An 18,815-nucleotide genomic window follows, 5' to 3' on the forward strand; every position below is an offset into this window, starting at 1 on the left:
AACAAAGATGATGGTTTTGATCGATCGTAACAGCAACACACAAATAGAAGAATTTATTATGGGACAAAAAAACAAAAATATATATCAAATAAAAAGATATGAATTACATATGTAACATAATAATAATAACTAGTCATAACTTCCAAACCATTATCTGCTTTCTTAATGTTATGTATGAAATAAAAGTCATGAATTTATTAAAGATATAATAATGTGTCTGTCTACTACTTACCTGCAACTCAAATTTAATTGCAGGTGGAAGGAGAGTAGAGTTGTCAACAATTCTGGTACTTGTTTGCCAATTAATTAGCGTCCAATTTTACCAACTAAAAGCAAGCACCATCCTTGGAATAAAATTGCATATACTGTATATGGTTATTAGTGACCGGTGAAAAATCTGTGTGATTAATTGTGATATTTGCCCTTCGTATCAGAAAGTTGCAAAAGAGATAATTAGATAAAAAAAATCATCGGTATTACAGCTTCAAAAAACTGAATGGACAAAAGATGAACAAAACAAAGGCCTTGAGTCCTTTGACTAGTGACCAGTTTTATAATCCTCTAAAAACAAGTATCCATCCAATCAAAAGATAACAACGAACAATGTTTGTCTGGCGGATCGGGTCAAATCCAATTCTGAAAGCTTTTTTTTTTGTTTTTTTTTTTTTTTTGGGCCGTAAAGCCCAATAAAGTCTATCAGACTGATTGACCATTGTTGTTTTAACTGAGTTGAGAAGTTTCATATCATAATTCATAGAATCGTTTGTAAGCGTAGCTCTCGTCTTTGGACGTTGGACTCAGACTCAGAGCTTCAAATTCCAAAACTTACCCTCTGTGATTTCGTCATCAAACGAATAATAAGTACAGTAGTTATATAACCACTTTAGTCAAGATCCCTTGTTCCTCAATTAATCCCAAAAAGATATAATAATGGCGAATCGATCGGGCGAAGCGGAGCACGAGACTGCTTCTCGGCGAAATCAACAAGACAAGAGCAAAGCAGGGATTTTGGATCTGCTGTTGAAGCGGCCTCTACGGTGGCTAAGAATGCTCATTGAGGAGCTTCACTGGAGCTTCTTCTTCGGTGTTATTATCGTCTATGGTGTTAGCCAAGGCCTTGGTAAAGGTCTCAGCAAAGTCAGCACTCAGTACTACTTTAAAGACGAGCAGAAGATACAACCCTCTCAAGCTCAGATTTACGTTGGTCTCATTCAGATTCCTTGGATCATTAAGCCTCTCTGGGGACTATTGACTGATGTTGTCCCTGTTTTCGGTTATAGGAGACGACCCTATTTCATATTCGCCGGTAAATTCAAGCTTCAAAGTTTGTTTCTTTGCTTTCTTGATAAATGAAAGATGTAACTTTTTTTATTTCTTCATTGTAGGTTTCCTTGCTATGATCTCCATGATGGTGTTATGGCTACACACGAATCTGCATCTTGCACTGGCTTTGTCCTGTCTTGTGGCAGGAAGTGCTGGAGTTGCTATAGCAGATGTAACCATTGATGCTTGTGTAACCCAATGTAGCATAAGCCATCCTACGCTTGCTGCAGATATGCAAAGTTTGTGTGGTTTAAGCTCTTCGATTGGATCCTTGGTTGGCTTCTCCCTTAGCGGCGTTTTGGTGCACTTGTTTGGGTCCAAGGTAGGCTCTTTGAAGCTCTCTTTGAACTCAAAGAGTTTAATTGTTAATGTCGCCTCTTACGCCAGTTTACACGAGAAGTAAGTGTTTTTTATTTTTCTTGGCAGGGTGTGTATGGTTTACTTGGTTTGACTGCAGGGTTGGTTGTTGTGGTGGGAATGGTTCTGAAAGAATCTCCTTCTCGCAGCTTAGGTCGCAAGCATGTACGTTTTTGCTACACTTTGGCCCAACCATATTCTATAAATTAAACTAGTATGTAATCGAGTAACTTTTCTTTCAGGCGAACGAGAAGTTTCTCGATGCTGGAAGCGCAATATGGAAAACCTTTCAATATGGTGAGGTGTGGCGACCATGCTTGTTCATGCTATTGTCAGCTGCAGTGAGCTTGCACATTCATGAAGGCATGTTCTATTGGTACACAGATTCAAAGGATGGCCCTTCCTTTTCAAAGGTTGCATAAATTCTAACACAAATAGAGCTGGATTTTACCTTCCCTGCCCTTACTTCAAACATTTTGGAACTCTATGTAATGTTTTTGGCTAAGGTAGTTATTTTATGTTCCTTAGGAAGCTGTTGGATCCATTATGTCGTTTGGTGCAATTGGCTCTCTTGTGGGCATACTTCTCTATCAGAACTTTCTGAAGAACTTCCCTTTCCGGAATGTCGTCTTCTGGGCACTTTCCCTATCTGTCCTGTCTGGATTTCTGGATTTGATCCTGGTGCTGCGCATAAATCTGAAGCTTGGTCTCCCTGATTACTTCTTCATTGTGGTAGACGAGTTAGTCTCACATATGATAAGTAGGATCAAGTGGTTACCCTTACTTGTTCTGAGTTCCAAGCTCTGCCCTGCCGGTATGGAAGGAACTTTCTTTGCTTTGCTTATGTCGATTGAACACGTAGGACACCTAGCGTCGTCATGGGGAGGAGGAGTATTACTCCATGCCCTGAAAGTTACGCGTACTCAGTTTGATAATCTCTGGTTGGCTATTGTAATCAGGAGTTTATTAAGAGTAATTCCAATCGGATTGGTATTTTTGATACCAAATGTTGATTCAAACTCAACCATTCTCCCAGCTGAGATGTTAACAAACAGAAGAAGTGAAGGTGTTGATACCGAGAAGATAGAGATGACTGCTTTGATCGGTGATGAAGCTTGAGTTGAATCATTTTTGTTTTCAGGTACAGGAACATCATATTCTAGAGAAAACCTACATGAACATTAGGTATTGCTGTTAATTTAAGAAATTTCTCGAGTTGTGTCTCTTTATTCATTGTTTATTCATGTGGTTTACATCATTTTCCTTGCTCAGAAGATCGTTAAACAGATTTTCTTACAATTCATCATAAGCTCTACCGCTGTACGGATACATACATAAATACTTATAAGAATAGTGGGAGAATTCAAATTGGCTTTTCATGTTATATAAGGGAACACAAAGGAGTTTATAAGTTATGGGGTAGTCAGCCGATACTGCAGTTTTCTCTTGCAATTCCAAGACTCTCTTGTTTGGTATCATATATTACTCTCTGGTTTTTCTGCTGGTAATTTCCTATGATCCCGACTTCATTTTCATATGACAGACTTGCCAAGGCCAAGCAAACCAGAGACGCGTCAGGCTTGACAAAGTAGAACACACCAGTGACATCCACTTCGAGCTCAGTGTTACCTTCGAAGATCATTTTGATAGTGGGAATGCTAATGTCTTCATAACTTGTGAGGTTAAAGCAAGTGTCTAAGATTGAATAGCTAGGAGCTGAAGGAAACCCGGAAAACTGTTTAAGAAACTCTGTTTTCACAGCTTTGTAAATGGAAGGTGGCAATCTCGTGATAACAGTTCCTGAATCGATTAGAATCCCTCTGCCAAAGCTTGTTGTTTCCAGCTCCACGCCACCAATGCTAGCACCGGTGAGATTCAGAATGTAAAAGGAACTAAGCCGAGGGTTTTGAACTAACGGCGTGTAGGAAACTGAAGTTAAGTTCTTGTACACAGAGGAATCGTTACCGAAAGACAAAGAACCAGAAGCTCCATCCTCAAGAGAAGGTAAACAGTATGAGAAAACTCCGTTGAAATTTTTCAAAGTTTGGGAGACTAAAGAGACTGAGCTTCTTCCCAAACCCATTAAACCAGAGGCTCCCCCAAAGAGGCCTTTGTTGTTTCGACCACAACCAAAGACAAAGTTTTCGAGCTTTGAGTCGCCCAATAGGATGCTTTCACTTGCCAAGTCTCCTCGAGTGTATGATCCATCTCCATAGCTGACAACGTACTCACAAGTTGTCTTTGGGACACCGTTGTTACCTCCACAAGGGCCTGAATTGCCGGTAGCTGCTACAAGGTCCTGACAAGTGGATGAGTTACAGAACACCGTCTTGTAAGAAGATGAGACTGATGGGTCATACAAAGGACCTTGTTGGTTGTAACAGGATCTGCAAGGCTGGCATTGGACCCAAGTCAAGTCACTTCCAGTGTCAACGATCAAAGTCATGTTTTTCCCTCCTAATCCAACTGTTACGATGTAGTTCAATGTCTGAAGTTTTATCCCTGAGGTTAACGGAAGCTGAGTCTGGGAAACAGATTGTTCAGTGGTGCTTGAGGTCATTGCTTTGATTCTGAGTTGAAGTGACTGAACTCGAATATTATCCAAAAATAAGGTTCTTCTCAGCTTCTTATCCCAATCTATAGACTCTCCTGAGCAAAGTTGTCTATGTTTCATCTCCAGTGTAGTCGATGCTCTTCCGTTTCCTAAGTTTTCAAAAAAAAATCATCAATTTTTTTATAAAGTAAACAGAATGAATCATCATTGTCTCTTTTACAATAAAAATATAACACAAAGAGAGAAAAGAAAAGAGTCAACAAGAAGAGATTAAAAAAAAACAGAGGTTTAGTAGTGTGTGTGTTACAGTGAGAGAGTATGCGACGAATGCTCTGGATATACAAAGATATGTGATAGATGAGTTGTCTTCCATGGAGGAAAGTAAAGAAGCTCAAGATTCTATAAGTAAAGCATTAGAATAAATAGCAATACTAATCCCAATTCGAGGAAAAAGGATATTATAAAGTAGTGTTAAAAAAGCTAATGACTTTAATTAAGAGGTTTATACAAAATTTGAGACTTTTGCTAAATGAATGTCACCTTAAATCACGCCATTGTATTGTTTAAACTAAAGTAAAAAGGAAAAGTATTCACAAGTCTCGCAACTCTCTCTGGTTTTGATCTCTATGGTTGGTGAGCGTACGTACGTTTAAGGAAGAAAGAAAAAAACATACCAAGAGTGGTGGGAGAGAAACAACAAGTCGAAGAAGCTTTGTAAGATGAATGCCTGGGAGACCAGATGTTGTTGTGTACAGAGAGAGTCTTCTTGTCGTGGACGCCATAAATAACAGCAGACGACGATAGAAGGAGAAGAAGAGGAAGAAGAAGCAAAGGAGGAAGAGAAGTTGCTTTATTCTTCAACATTCTGGCAATTAAGGCCGGAGAGAATCGTGAGAGAGAACTCAGAGACGAGAGGAGAAAGGAGAGATTCTTGGGGAAGTTACACGTTTGGAGGTAGTGAAGAGAACAAAAGAGCAATGGGCTGGCGAGAGAGACAGAGAAGAAAGTGCCTCTAAACACCAAATCCAAAATAATTAGGACCCCACTTTTTTAATTTTTGTGTTGCATGAGCAAATATTATATTATATTGATTGGGGATTCACGTGATTTACTGCACCTAAAGATTACAATTTTTTTTTTTACTTTTGTCTTTTGGTTGATGAAAAAGAAACTCAATATGTAGTAGTACATATGTGGATGGATAATACTTGTAACTTGTAAGTGGAGAGTGTTTCAATCTACCGCCTGTAATTAATAATCTTTATCTGCGCACTCTTCTTGTAATTAACAAACGAGTTATACTGATACAGTCAGTATTGCCAAATTTGCTTGGCTTAATTACTGTTAGTTACAAGAGAGAATCCTTATTATACACAATACCATATTCTGTCGACAAAAAAAAAAAAAAAAAAAAAAAACACAATACCATATTCTTCTTCTACTGTATTTACCAAATAGAACGAGTCTTATAATACCAAAACATACGAAGACTACTTAAAAACAAATGATTAATCTTGGCAGCTGAAAGAAACATGCCTTGTGGTTGCGTACGGTTTTATTATACTAATAGGTTTGAACCCGCGGTACACCGCGGGACTATATATATATATATAATTTTTTTTAAAATACTAATTTAATTCTTATAAATTTGTATATGAGTACAGTTTGCATTTGGTTGAAGTAAACATATTATGTTAATTAACATACGTCACGTCCTTGTCGAGTGTCTCCATCTCTCCTCTGTGAACCTTCATCACGTATCTTCTACGGTCGTCTCTGCAACCAGCTTCAGCTCCAAATGTGGTAATGTAAATTGGGATCTAATAATACTTTAGTTTTTGATTCCAACCCAACTCTTTGTTAACAGAAGATATCCTCCGTGTAGTTTATTTTTTTTGTGGTGTCTTTGGGGAATCACACCCACATGAATCGGTCTATACACTCATCGATGGAAAGGTAAGCATAAATAAATATCTTTTTTAAATCAAATGGTTTTTTTTTTATTCATTGAATACGACCTGGTTTAGATCGATGACATGTAATATCTAAGTCATTATCAACAAAACTATTATGCTGAAAACAGGTCGTAATATCTGTACTGTACTGCTTATGCTGAGCTATATATAATTGAGAGATTTTTGCTTCCGGGCAAGTGAAGTCAAGTATGATCAACATCGCAAAAAAGGTTAGATCATCCTATCTTATTGTTATACAAATAAATTTCATTATAAAACACCACTGTATTGCCTGAATTTAAACATCTGAATCAAATTGACAAATGGTTACTACCTTAGATTTTTGATAAAATTGACAAAAACCATGCAATTTGTTCATTGTTACTAATATCTGAAATATCCTGAAATGCTGAATCCAGCTTTCCTCTCCATTCACCTTTTCAATCTTAAATTTGTTCACTTCATTCATCATTTCAGCATTGCTTAGTTTTTCTTTCTTAATCTTAACAACACTAAATTATAGCATCATGACAAAGCTTCTCTGTTGTCGAGGAGTGATCAGCTAGAGAATTTTCTGTAGACGTGTTTAAAGAGTTTAAACCAATTTAAGTAAACCCTCATCAAATGACCCGTTGGAAGCTTTAACGATCCATGCAGATTATTGTTTGCTGGGGATCCAAAAATCTCTGAAAGCATCAACTTCATCTTACCAGTTCCATCAATAACTTGCACATGAAGCTTTATACCTTTTCAAAACAAAACATGATAATTATCAAATTTTGAAAACGCAAAATAGATGTTTATAGTTTAAAGCGAGTAAATCTGACAAAACAAACAAACAACAATCTCACCAGCAGCATTCTTTATTGTTCTAGAACAATAACATTTTCAAAACGTTCTAGACGCACGGAAGCATGAATCTTTGTACCTTGTAAAAGAAAGTTTACGTGAGCACTTCTATATGATATAAAAAATTTAAATAGGTGAGATATTATTAGAAGAAGGTGTATATTACCTTCACATTACTTAGACACCTTGTCGAATGGTTCATTTTCCAGGAAGTTTTGTAAGGCTTGACGTCTCTGAAAAATGCATAAGAGGCAGACATATCAAATGTATTTGATAATGGAGGAAAATCAGCTATAAAGGTAATGGTGATTATCGAAAGCATATTTATAGTTAGAGGACATATGTAGGGTTTAGTCTTAGGCTGCATAACTTGTCAGTAAAGGTAGAAAATATTTGATTGATATGGATTTAAATTAGTTACAAAAAATTAGGAAAATATGAATATTACTTGACAAATATATTCCGGTTAGGCTATAAATTAGCAATTGCTTGGAAGAACTGACTATAAATTAGCACTTGATTAGGAAGTAGATATCAATCAACAAAGAAATAGCAATAATTATAGACTATAGTGTGATAAATTCCTTATTTAACTCGCGTATTTAATCTTTGTCTCTTTACATAGTTACATTGAATGTCTAATATTTTAGGAGATACTCATTTTTCGTATTTGTTTCCAGATAGGGCCGAAATTAGATATGCCTCTTGATGGACGATATAACACACATTATTTTATAAGCCCTTTAGTTGGTCAAGCCCAATAAAAAACAATAATAAAGCGTTTAACTAACGTTTTGATGCTGGATCGAACGCATGTTGTGTGTTTACCAAATTTTCATGGGCAAGCGCGCGGGTTACATGTTCTCGGGTCGGAGCATTTAAAATTTTGCATTAAAATGACGAAAATTAACCTCCCCAATTCACAATACTATTTTCCTTTGCAACTAATTAAGGGTAATTTTTGGAATTGAAAACATTCTTAAGCCATGATTAAATGTGTATTTCTCTTTTAATAATAGAGTAAGAAGCAGGGCATGTTGGTACGTGATTTGATTTGCTCTGTTCGCCACCAAAGATAGAAATAGTTTTATTACTAATTACCAAAAACAAGAAAAGGCTTGTAAGGAATCAATCTGGTCCGACCATTTACTTACTTTGTTTAACTTTCTACATGGACGATACATATGCAAATTTATTTTTGTATAACCTGAAACAAATTATCTCTGCAGCCAACTTTTTACGTTCATTTTCGTCGTAATTAAAAAAAAAATGTCATATCTCTCTACCTTATTTTTTTTTATTTTTTTTTTAAAATCTTAGGGTTCTCATCTTATATGGATGTGCATCAAATTCAAAACAAAATATTATCCAAGAAGTTAAATTTGTAACACGAAATTTATATCCAAATCAAACGAGGAATTTCCGTCTGGATCAAGTTTTTTCATTAACATTATCTGTAAAATTAAATTATACGTCTTTTTTTTTTTTTCTGAAACACGTATAATATATTCATGAAAAAACAATCGTGGCCTGTTTTTTTTGTTCCATCTAACGGTTGAGATAGATGAGCGTATAGTAAGTTAGCATGCACCTTGTTCCACAGAATTATACCACTTGTTAAGTTTCATGTTTTACCTTTTACGGCGAATCTATTAAAAACGTGTGCTTGAAAGCTGAAATCTTCACGGGAAATCTAGAGACGGCGAAGGGAAAAGAAAAGAAAAGGATGACACTTTCGTCAGATCCATCATCATCTTCATCCATGTATCACACGAATCCACTCTCCGTCGTGTAATTCCAATACCTGAAACCCTCTCTTCCATAAAACAAAAAAACAAAAAAAAAAGAGTAGTTTTTTTAGGTTAGGTGAAAATAACAATGGAATCAGAGCTCAAAGATATGATTTCGAATCCACCTTCGAGCAAAGAGGAACGGCCCTTACTGAAATCAGAATCCGATTTGGCTGCTGCCATTGAAGAGCTAGACAAAAAGTTCGCACCTTACGCGAGGACGGATTTGTATGGGACGATGGGTTTGGGTCCTTTCCCGATGTCGGAGAAGATTAAGTTGGCTCTGGCAATGGTGACGCTTGTTCCACTGCGGTTTCTTCTCTCGATGAGTCTCTTGCTTCTGTATTACCTGATTTGTAGGCTTTTTACGCTGTTTTCTGCTCCTTATCGTGGGCCAGAGGAAGAGGAAGATGAAGGTGGTGTCGTTGTTCAGGAAGATTATGCTCACATGGGAGGATGGAAAAGGACTGTTATTGTGCGCTCTGGGAGGTTTCTTTCTAGGGTTTTGCTTTTCGTTTTTGGGTTTTACTGGATTCACGAGAGCCGTTTGGATCGTGACTCACCCTTGGATTCCTGTCCTAAAACTACTTCTGCAGAGGTATAAGCTTAGCCTAGTCAGCTTGGGGCTTTGCTATAATTGGTTTTTGCGTTGTATATGATGGTGTGGGAGGATTGGATACTTAGTTATTAGGAACCTTAAAAAGTGTCAGACTTTGTTGTAAGGAGATATAGTTTAGGGGCAATTTATTTCTAGGATGCTAGCTTGGTACGACAATGTTGGCTCAAAGGAGAAGTTAGGTTGCTGTACAATTTATTAAGATGCTCCTTATTTGGGACCTCTTTTTTGCTGAAAATTGATTCATTTTTTAGTCCCACTGATGGCTTGGCGTTTGTCTTTTATCTTAATTCCTTCTCTCTTTTCGCTGCAGATTAGCCAGAAAGGGGAAGCCGCCACAGAGGAACCTGAAAGACCTGGAGCCATTGTGTCCAATCACGTTTCATACTTGGACATTTTGTATCATATGTCTGCTTCTTTTCCAAGTTTTGTCGCCAAGGTTAGTTGATAGAAATACGCTCTCTTAAAACTGTCTGAATTTCACATTAGGTATCGTTGTGGCAATGACATTAACATTTATTTCTGTTCTCCCTCATGATTTTGATGCTGAAGAGATCAGTGGGCAAACTTCTTCTTGTTGGCCTCATTAGGTGAGTTGTGAATCACTTATCTTAAGTTCTTGAAACAATCTCTGTACCTCATCTCACACTTGGTTAATATCTTGTTTCGTTTTTTTTTTTCTGCCAGCAAATGCCTTGGTTGTGTCTATGTTCAACGAGAAGCAAAATCGCCTGATTTCAAGGGTGTATCTGGTATGGGATTCATACCAAAAAAAAAAAAAATTATCTTTTTAATCTTTCCAAGAACCGAAAAGTCTTCAGCTAGAGTATTCTTTTCTAGTTTTACTTCCTTTCGTTGGTAGTCTGTGTTATGCACTTGATAATAAGAAATTATGAACCTAATCTCTAATGCTACTCTAAATAGTCCTCATATTATATATTTCACCACTGTTTTTATATTTGCAGGCACAGTAAATGAGAGAGTTCGAGAAGCTCATAGGAATAAATCTGCTCCAACGATTATGCTTTTTCCAGGTTCAGTATTGCTCTTATAATCAATTTATCAACCAAACTATCATTGATTCCTTAAAACTTCTATTTGGTATTGCTACAGAAGGAACAACTACCAATGGAGACTACCTACTTACATTCAAGTCTGGTGCATTTTTGGCTGGAACTCCTGTTCTTCCGGTAATCTTAAAATACCCATACGAGCGGTTTAGCGTGGCATGGGATACAATTTCCGGGGTAAGTGATTCTTATGAAAAATTTCCGCTTTTTAAAAACAGCTTTCTCCTTAGTATAGTTACACGAATCATGTTTCTTGGTTTCCAGGCACGCCACATCTTATTCCTTCTCTGTCAATTCGTAAATCACTTGGAAGTCATACGGTTACCTGTATACTACCCATCACAAGAAGAGAAAGATGATCCCAAACTTTATGCTAGCAATGTTCGGAGATTAATGGCCACCGAGGTATTTGCTTTTCCAACTGCAGTAAGACTTTTTGGCATGTTTGTTATTGCTAACCAACATTTGATTGTGCTTTTCTTTCTGTTGCTTTCAGGGTAACTTGATTTTATCGGATTTAGGACTTGGCGACAAAAGGATATACCACGCGACTCTCAATGGTAATCTTAGTCAAACCCGTGATTTCCATCAGAAAGAAGAGTGAAATTTTACTGGCCTGACAATGTTTGTAATGTATTAGTCATTACCAAAAACAACCATGACTGTGATTGAATGAATAATGGATCTTTGATGATAATAAAAACCAAAAGTTTGATTACACAACTCAAGCTTTCTATCTGTCTTTCTAACTACCGTGTTATAGTGAGTTTTCTATAAATCAGAAAAGAAGCTGTGGATGGGATGGAAAGTTTGGACATGTAAATCTGAAGCATCTCTTTCGTGTTCGTGCAGGTTTGTTTTGCAAAAGCTAATATGGAAACTCGAAATTCGTGGTCCGTATATTTCATTTATTCATAGGAGAAGGAAACCGTTTTAACACAACTTTAGTGATACAGAGAATATATCTTATTTCTGAAACTTGTACTATTTGCCTCTGTTCCCAGCTGAAGCAACTTTAGACACACACCATACACACACAGCATATAGTTCTTCATCCTCCTGAGAACTTCAATGTAGATCAATGATTCAATCGAAATACCAGGTTAAGATCTTGCAGGAGAACTGAGAACTTTAATGTACATGATTGTTTTTGTTCAAACAGGTGGGAACAACAGTAGCTTAACCAAATAATAAATGGTGCTAAAGCTACTTTTCCTTCTTTCTTCTTATGGAGGAGACGAATCTACAAAAGAATAAACAAACAGAACAGACCTATTATAGGGTGGCACATAAGTTTGATTAAAACTAGCTTAGGGTTCTTCAGCTCCTTCTTCATCTTGTTGTATCATGTTGACAAGCATATCGACTTGCTCTTTTAACATTGTGTTCTCTCTTTCAATCTCTGTTCTCTTGCTTCTCTCTTGTAGCAGCTGAAGTTGCAGATGCTCTAAGCACCGTGAATCCTCTTCTAGCTGCTCGTTTAACCCATCTATCTCTCGATCCTGTCACATACCCAAAATAAAATAAAAAAATTCCACACCAACCACAAAACATGAGCAAAAAACCTGCATTATGTATGGGTTGACTTACCTTTCTGTTCATTTCTTGGACAGCGATTCTTCGCATGCTCTCAACAACATCAACATTCACAAGTTTCCTCTTCTTACCGATCAACCAGCCTTTAGGGTAGTTGGCAGTCTCGAAATCCGGAGGTGGCAACAAGGAATCAGCGGCTGTTGGTCGCTTTCCGTTAAGGTTTGTAATGGGTTCAAGTGGCTCAAAGAGAGCTTTTCTTTTCTCGGACAGAAGAGGAGTAGTGGTCATAGGTTCCCCAACTTTCTCGGTGTCCATTGCTGTAATCTCGTTCTTCTCTGGTGTGACCTCCAGAAAAGTCTCCGTTGCCTTGTCTGAGTTCACCGATGCTGTAATCAAAATAATTGTAAAGTTCCAGAGTCGCATGCAAATGGGTCAGAGCAAAACTAGAGTTATAAAGTGGTTGATTTTCCCAAGCAAAAGGTCCATGTCTAGATCTCTGAGAGCTAAATTTAAAGCATGGCTTAAACGATTAAATTTGAAAAAATAAGATCAGACCAGCGTAAAGCCCAAATATATTTCTGGACCAGAAATAGTAAGAGATGGCCTCTGAGGAAACAAGAGAGAGAGAGGGATAACCTGATCTTTTTCTTGATTTCCAAGCGATCTTGGTGGTAGAGACAGGGAAAAAACCTCCGACAAAGCCATCACTCACTGTCTTGTTTGTCTGCGTATTCTCTTTCTCAAATCCAACCCCTTTCTCCATATCTCTCTAAATCCTTAAAAGTTTTCCAGAGAAATTAAAACCAACGCACACGAATAATTGGGAGAAAGACAAGTTGGAAAAGAAGAAGAAAGAAGATAACGTACAAAGGGATCCGAAGAAAAAAGGGCTCTGCCTCTCTCTCTCTCTCTGTTAGATTTCAGTTGAACCAACGACGGTAATGATTTGGCGTTTTGGTTACGACTACGAAAAGGCTCTTTTGCTTTGTTGCTTCAGACTTGTGTTAATTCTTCTTCTTCTTTCTATTTTATTTTGTGTCTGAAAATTTAGAAGTCCAAAATACTTGTCTTATCGTATTCCTCTTATGTGGGACCTCCTCTTCCCCCTCTTTACTTCTCAGCTAAATTTTCATGCATCCTTTTTTCCTTTTTCCTTTGTAAAATTCATATTTAATCCTTTCGTAAAACAAATCTCTAGAAAAAAACAAACAAATTACGTAATAAAAATCTTAAAAGGATATATATATTGATCAAACGACAATTATATTCTTTAGAGGGATATACTGATCCACAAGCCTTCTTCGTCTTCTTTTTTTTTTTTTTTTTTTTTATAACTCTAGTCAATGGTAATATTATATAACTAATGACCGACCCGCTGAGACTTATTCAAAATAATGTCCTTTGATTTGTTCAGACTACTAATTTGCACTTATATATTATTATTAATTAGGGACTTGTTTTGTTTTTCTAGTGAGAGAGTTTTGTTCTGATCTTTTTTTTTTTTGTCAAGTCAAGACCTTTTGCTTTTTCTTGAAATATTCCATGCAGCAAAAAAAGAAAAAAATAATAATTAAGGTACAAAATAATTAGCTGTTAAAAAAAAAGGTACAAAATAAGTTTACCAAATACAGTATGTTTTTGGGGTCAAAATAATTAGGTGTCTTTAGGACAAGAATCAAATACTGAACACAACAACTAAACAACTTTGGATTTGCTGAGTGAGAGAGCATATGCCACGGAACAGAGCATCTTTCTTGAAGTTAGTGCAATTCTTGAAATCTGCGTTTAATTTTTGCAATATTCGATTTTGGATGATAATGTTATCCGAACCCAACCCATATTGAAAATAAAATGAACTCTTGGGCTCATGTTGGGCCTTGACCCATTAGATTTATTGTTTTTTTTTTTTGGTTTTCGCATCGAGCCGTCCACGAGAGAGCGGCGTTAACAAAAAAAGAGAACTAAAGAAAGAAGATTTGTTTCCCCCAGTCTATCACCACTATTTTGCTCGCCGATTCCAGATCTCAGGAGGAGTAGTAGGGTTCTTCTTGCTACAAGGTTTCAGATTAGGGGATAGGCTACGAGAGCGAAGGCTTTCTCTGTTTACTCGATTAACGCTTCTTACTTCTTTCGCCGTTGGATTTTGTGTTTCCTTCTCATCCATGGGTAGGCACGATAGTTCCTCCGAGGAAGAAGAGAGAGTTAGAAGAAGGGATAGGAGAAGACGAGAGAGGAGCCCAGATGTTAGACGATCTAGGATGGAGACTGATGACGTTGGTCTTCGTGCTAGGGTTTCTGATGATGAGGACCACAAGAGCTCCCGCCGAGATCTTGAGATTGGTGAGAGACGCCGTGGAGATAAGGTCAGAAAAGAGACTTCTTCTGATGAGGAATCAGCCAGGCGGTCCAGAAAGGATCGTAGAGAAGCAGACTCTGGTTCTGATGATGATAGAGGTAAAAGAATTGAGGTAGATAATGATGCTGATGTTGAGAGGAGGGTGAGTAAAGGGAGAAATAAGGATGGGGTTAGAGCTGACACTGCTTCTGATGAAGAAAGTGGGAAGCAACTTGACACTGATGATGGAACAAAGACCCGTAGAGGTTTGGACGATGAAGATGTTGATGATGTTTCCGAACAGAGAAGCAGGAAGAGAAGCCCTAAAGTCATGGAGAAACAGAGTAGAGAGAGGAGTCACAGGGGTAGTAGAGTCGTAGCAGATAAACCTTCCGATGAAGAAGATGATAGGCACAGGAGTAGAAGGGGTAGGGGAGAAAGCGAGAGGAAGCGTAGGGATCATCGAGCATCTGACGATGATGAGGAAGGTGAGATTAGGAGTGAGAGAAGAGGAAAAGAGAGGAATGATAGAGGTAATGAAGGTCTCTTAAAGAGGGATCGGAGGGACAGAGACTTGACTGATGGGCATGAGAACGGGAGTCGGCGTCGGGAAATTAAAAGGAAGGATAGGAGTCGGAGGGATGATGGAGTTAGAGATGAAAAAGATAGGAGACACAATGATAGATATGATGATGGTCAAAGAGACAAGGTGAGAAAGGAAGATAACAGTAAAAGGGAAGTCAAGGTTGAGGTTGCAAAGCCCAAGTTGGCAGAACTCAATCCATCTGAGAACAATGCTATGGCCTTGGGAAAAACAGGAGGAGTTTATATTCCTCCGTTCAAGCTAGCACGCATGATGAAGGAGGTGGAAGATAAGAGTAGTGTAGAGTATCAACGGCTTACATGGGATGCCCTCCGTAAAAGTATTAATGGGCTCGTGAATAAGGTTAATGCAAGCAACATCAAGAACATAATCCCTGAACTTTTTGCTGAAAATCTCATCAGAGGAAGGGGACTTTTCTGCCGTTCATGTATGAAGTCTCAAATGGCATCTCCTGGATTCACTGATGTCTTTGCGGCTTTAGTCGCTGTTATTAACGCCAAATTCCCTGAAGTTGCTGAACTTCTATTGAAAAGGGTCGTTTTGCAGCTAAAGAGAGCGTATAAGCGTAATGACAAGGTTTGTCCTTTTTTTTTTTTTCCGAATCTAAATGTTTTCTCAAGCATTTTGATATATATATCATATTTATACATTGTTATCTATCATGTTTGTTTGGCAGCCTCAATTGCTTGCTGCTGTAAAATTTATAGCGCATCTAGTAAACCAGCAAGTCGCTGAGGAGATTATAGCACTTGAATTAGTCACTGTACTTCTTGAAGACCCGACTGATGACAGTGTGGAGGTGGCTGTTGGGTTTGTGACCGAGTGTGGTGCAATGCTTCAAGACGTTACACCAAAAGGATTGCATGGTAAAAATTCTTCAATCTCTTTTTGTTTAATAGAATTCTTGTTTTGGTATGCTGACGTGATAGTAGACTATTTGTATTTACACTTAATCCATCTAATTCGTTCACAAGTCAGTGTCTAAAGGATGATGTTGAAATTTGGTTGTATGTCTTAGCTTTTCATTCAAACTTCAACAATTTCTCATATCATACAGGCTCTATATTTTCACCGCTCTTCCTTTTATTTGCGTTTCTAAGATCTTCCTGTTGTATATAGGGATCTTTGAGCGGTTTCGTGGGATACTGCACGAGGGAGAGATAGATAAGAGAGTTCAGTACTTGATTGAAAGTCTCTTTGCTACTAGGAAAGCGAAATTTCAGGTAATATAGCCCTTAACACATTGAATTTGAATCTGATATCATAAGCCGTGATAGATATAACAGTATGCTTATGTTATGTATAGCATAATGTTCATAAAACCTTGTTGATGGTTTACTTTCAGGGACATCCGGCCGTTCGTCCTGAGCTAGATCTCGTTGAAGAAAAATATTCACACGATATCTCTCTTGATCAGGAAATTAATCCTGAAACTGCTCTTGGTAAGCTTGTTTTTGTATGAAAAGTTTACCACATGCTCTAGAGAGAGGTTGTTTTTTTAAAATTATTGAAACTGCTCTTAATTCTACTTTGTTCTGATTGCAGATGTTTTCAAACCTGATCCTGACTTCGTTGAGAACGAAAAGAAATATGAGGCACTGAAGAAAGAGTTACTGGGTGATGAGGAGTCTGAGGATGAAGATGGCTCTGATGCTAGTTCAGAGGATAATGATGATGAGGAAGATGAATCTGATGAAGAAGATGAAGAGCAAATGAGAATAAGAGACGAGACAGAGACTAATCTAGTTAATCTTAGGAGGACAATCTACCTGACCATAATGTCCAGTGTTGATTTTGAGGAAGCAGGTCACAAATTACTTAAAATTAAGCTTGAATCTGGTCAAGAGGTAACTTCTTCCAAACTCTGATAATCTATATTTTCCTGTGCTTTTTGCTTTTCTGTTTTATTGTTTGGTTTGGAAACAATCCATCTTAAAATTTATGACTTGCTGGAAGTACACAAAACTTATATAACTTTTATCCAATCAATGTTGCAGATGGAACTATGCATAATGCTCCTGGAATGTTGCTCCCAGGAGAGAACTTATCTGCGTTACTACGGATTGTTGGGTCAGCGTTTCTGTATGATCAACAAAATTCATCAAGAAAATTTTGAGAAATGCTTTGTTCAGCAGTATTCGATGATTCACCGTCTGGAGACGAACAAGTTGCGTAACGTGGCTAAATTTTTTGCCCATTTATTGGGCACGGATGCTCTCCCTTGGCATGTGCTTGCCTACATTCGGTTAACTGAGGAGGACACAACTTCCTCATCTCGTATCTTCATTAAGATCCTTTTCCAGGTAAATAAAATCCTTATAACTCATGTTACCATTTCAGAGCTGTTCATCTCATTAATTTGATTGGGAGATAGGTTCACGTGATTAATTAATTTCTTGTTTCACATGAATTATGAAACTATGGATGTGTTAGGTTCACAATTAGGACTCCGCCGATGAATTTTGTTATGAAGCCGTGGAAATTGCTTTTGGAACTGTTGTGCTGATTTGGCTACAACTTTTGCATTGATTGCAGGAATTATCAGAACACTTGGGGATTAGGCTACTAAATGAGAGGCTTCAGGATCCAACGATGCAGGAGTCACTTGAATCTATCTTCCCTAAAGATAATCCAAAGAACACGAGGTTTGCAATCAACTTCTTTACATCCATAGGTCTTGGAGGCATCACAGAGAATCTGAGAGAGTATCTGAAGAACATGCCACGCCTCATCATGCAACAGCAGAAGCAAGTTGCAGAATCAGAATCAGGGTCATCATCTGGATCTGAGAGTTCTGGTTCCGAGTCTGAATCTGAGTCAGACTCATCCTCATCTTCCAGTTCGGATGAAAGCGACAGAGAGAAGAGGAAGCGGAGAAGAAGATCATGAGAGTGTTTTGTTTGCTTATCTCCTCACCAAAATTGATGAAATTTTCACATCTTGGCTTGGATGATTCAAGTTGAATTTACATGAGTGAGAAAGAACTCAACGAGTGCAATCATCTGGTTCTGTTCTTGGATATCAATTATTACACAAAAGCTGATAACATGAGACTAGCTTAGCCAATTTAAGGTTGTGAACGGAATTATTTTTATTATTGTCTTTTGTTGTACTAAAACTGTTTAAGATGAATGTGATCGGTCGGAGTCGGACCATAGAGATAAGTAGTAGTCTTTTGGTACATTTTGTAGTCTTTTTGTGATGCAAATCTATTTGCGTGTTTTGATAGAAAACCATAAGAAAGATATTTTGAAGCATGAAAAGTATCAAATTATGAAGGAATCTTATTTTGCATATATTTTGTTCTTCAAAGGATGATTTTTGGATAAGAACGGATATTATCGGTCTTTCTCTGAGATGTCAAAGTCAATATAAATCACCATTTAAGGAAAAATAAAGAAAAGAAAAGAAAAAACAAATAGCAAAGTATCTCAAGCTGCATATATATATTACTCTGTCGTCTGTGGTGAAGAGCATTCCAATTCGAACCAATTGATTTATTTTTTATATTTTTTTGTTTCTTAGTTTTGTGTGTGTGGAACAAACCCAGAGGAGTCTAAAACACACACACTTAATTGGTAAAGAAAAAGGGGATAAATTGTAATAGTACTTGATTACAACTTAAAACATGCCTAAGAACACACCAACCTATCAACCATTTCCTTCACCTTGATCATTTACATTTTGTTAAATCCACACCAGAGAATTTACATCTCAAACACAAGATGATGCTTGCTTATCATCATCACTAGATATTTGAATAAAAATATTATTTTTTTAAAAACATAATAAAAAAAAAGTAGGAGTGGATAATTTTTGGTTTTTC

General features: G+C 37.4%; 5 protein-coding genes across 12 annotated transcripts; 3 read left to right on the forward strand and 2 right to left on the reverse strand.

The window, feature by feature from the left end:
- The first annotated feature begins 774 nt into the window (after positions 1–774).
- Positions 775–3,314, forward strand: LOC17895662 (probable folate-biopterin transporter 3). 3 transcript variants are annotated; one of them, XR_002834950.1, is made up of 6 exons: positions 775–1,306; positions 1,386–1,645; positions 1,750–1,845; positions 1,923–2,093; positions 2,209–2,865; positions 3,224–3,314. XR_002834950.1 is itself a non-coding variant. In XM_023787140.1 (6 exons), exons 1-5 carry the CDS (start codon positions 931–933, stop codon positions 2,797–2,799), a joined length of 1,494 nt encoding a protein of 497 aa, XP_023642908.1. In that variant the 5' UTR covers positions 775–930; the 3' UTR covers positions 2,800–2,821; positions 3,224–3,308. The 3 variants fall into 3 exon arrangements, 2 of the variants coding, with proteins under 2 accessions (XP_023642908.1, XP_006301270.1); XM_023787140.1 differs by having other exon boundaries at positions 2,209–2,821; positions 3,224–3,308; XM_006301208.2 differs by lacking the exon at positions 3,224–3,314 and having other exon boundaries at positions 2,209–2,938.
- LOC17896324 (aspartyl protease family protein At5g10770) lies at positions 2,879–5,241 on the reverse strand. The gene is made up of 2 exons (XM_006302067.2): positions 4,909–5,241; positions 2,879–4,383 (listed from the first exon to the last, which is right to left on the reverse strand). Exons 1-2 carry the CDS (start codon positions 5,096–5,098, stop codon positions 3,104–3,106), a joined length of 1,470 nt encoding a protein of 489 aa, XP_006302129.2. The 5' UTR covers positions 5,099–5,241; the 3' UTR covers positions 2,879–3,103.
- Positions 5,242–8,691: 3,450 nt separating this feature from the next.
- LOC17895334 (lysophospholipid acyltransferase LPEAT1) lies at positions 8,692–11,625 on the forward strand. 4 transcript variants are annotated; one of them, XR_002834951.1, is made up of 10 exons: positions 8,692–9,426; positions 9,758–9,883; positions 9,997–10,034; positions 10,132–10,196; positions 10,410–10,478; positions 10,558–10,691; positions 10,779–10,919; positions 11,011–11,074; positions 11,278–11,366; positions 11,519–11,625. XR_002834951.1 is itself a non-coding variant. In XM_023787142.1 (10 exons), exons 1-9 carry the CDS (start codon positions 8,917–8,919, stop codon positions 11,384–11,386), a joined length of 1,167 nt encoding a protein of 388 aa, XP_023642910.1. In that variant the 5' UTR covers positions 8,692–8,916; the 3' UTR covers positions 11,387–11,407; positions 11,519–11,625. The 4 variants fall into 4 exon arrangements, 3 of the variants coding, with proteins under 3 accessions (XP_023642910.1, XP_023642909.1, XP_006300498.1); XM_023787142.1 differs by lacking the exon at positions 11,278–11,366 and adding an exon at positions 11,367–11,407; XM_023787141.1 differs by lacking the exon at positions 11,278–11,366 and having other exon boundaries at positions 11,367–11,625.
- On the reverse strand, positions 11,600–13,090 carry LOC17894610 (protein HEADING DATE REPRESSOR 1). Of its 3 annotated transcripts, XM_006302750.2 has the most exons (4): positions 12,918–13,085; positions 12,687–12,826; positions 12,105–12,436; positions 11,611–12,016 (listed from the first exon to the last, which is right to left on the reverse strand). In XM_006302750.2, exons 2-4 carry the CDS (start codon positions 12,811–12,813, stop codon positions 11,825–11,827), a joined length of 651 nt encoding a protein of 216 aa, XP_006302812.1. In that variant the 5' UTR covers positions 12,814–12,826; positions 12,918–13,085; the 3' UTR covers positions 11,611–11,824. The 3 variants fall into 3 exon arrangements, with proteins under 3 accessions (XP_023642915.1, XP_023642914.1, XP_006302812.1); XM_023787147.1 differs by having other exon boundaries at positions 11,600–12,436; positions 12,687–12,819; positions 12,918–13,090; XM_023787146.1 differs by having other exon boundaries at positions 11,600–12,436; positions 12,918–13,090.
- A 924-nt stretch (positions 13,091–14,014) lies between these two features.
- Positions 14,015–18,232, forward strand: LOC17895462 (pre-mRNA-splicing factor CWC22 homolog). Its single transcript, XM_006300619.2, has 7 exons — positions 14,015–15,565; positions 15,666–15,855; positions 16,109–16,212; positions 16,335–16,431; positions 16,535–16,836; positions 16,987–17,292; positions 17,525–18,232. The coding sequence occupies exons 1-7, from the start codon at positions 14,213–14,215 to the stop codon at positions 17,876–17,878; spliced, it is 2,706 nt and encodes a 901-aa protein (XP_006300681.2). The 5' UTR covers positions 14,015–14,212; the 3' UTR covers positions 17,879–18,232.
- The last annotated feature ends 583 nt before the right edge of the window (positions 18,233–18,815 follow it).

This window comes from Capsella rubella, unplaced genomic scaffold (assembly GCF_000375325.1).
Source record: "Capsella rubella cultivar Monte Gargano unplaced genomic scaffold, Caprub1_0 scaffold_2, whole genome shotgun sequence".
Lineage (NCBI taxonomy): Eukaryota > Viridiplantae > Streptophyta > Magnoliopsida > Brassicales > Brassicaceae > Capsella > Capsella rubella.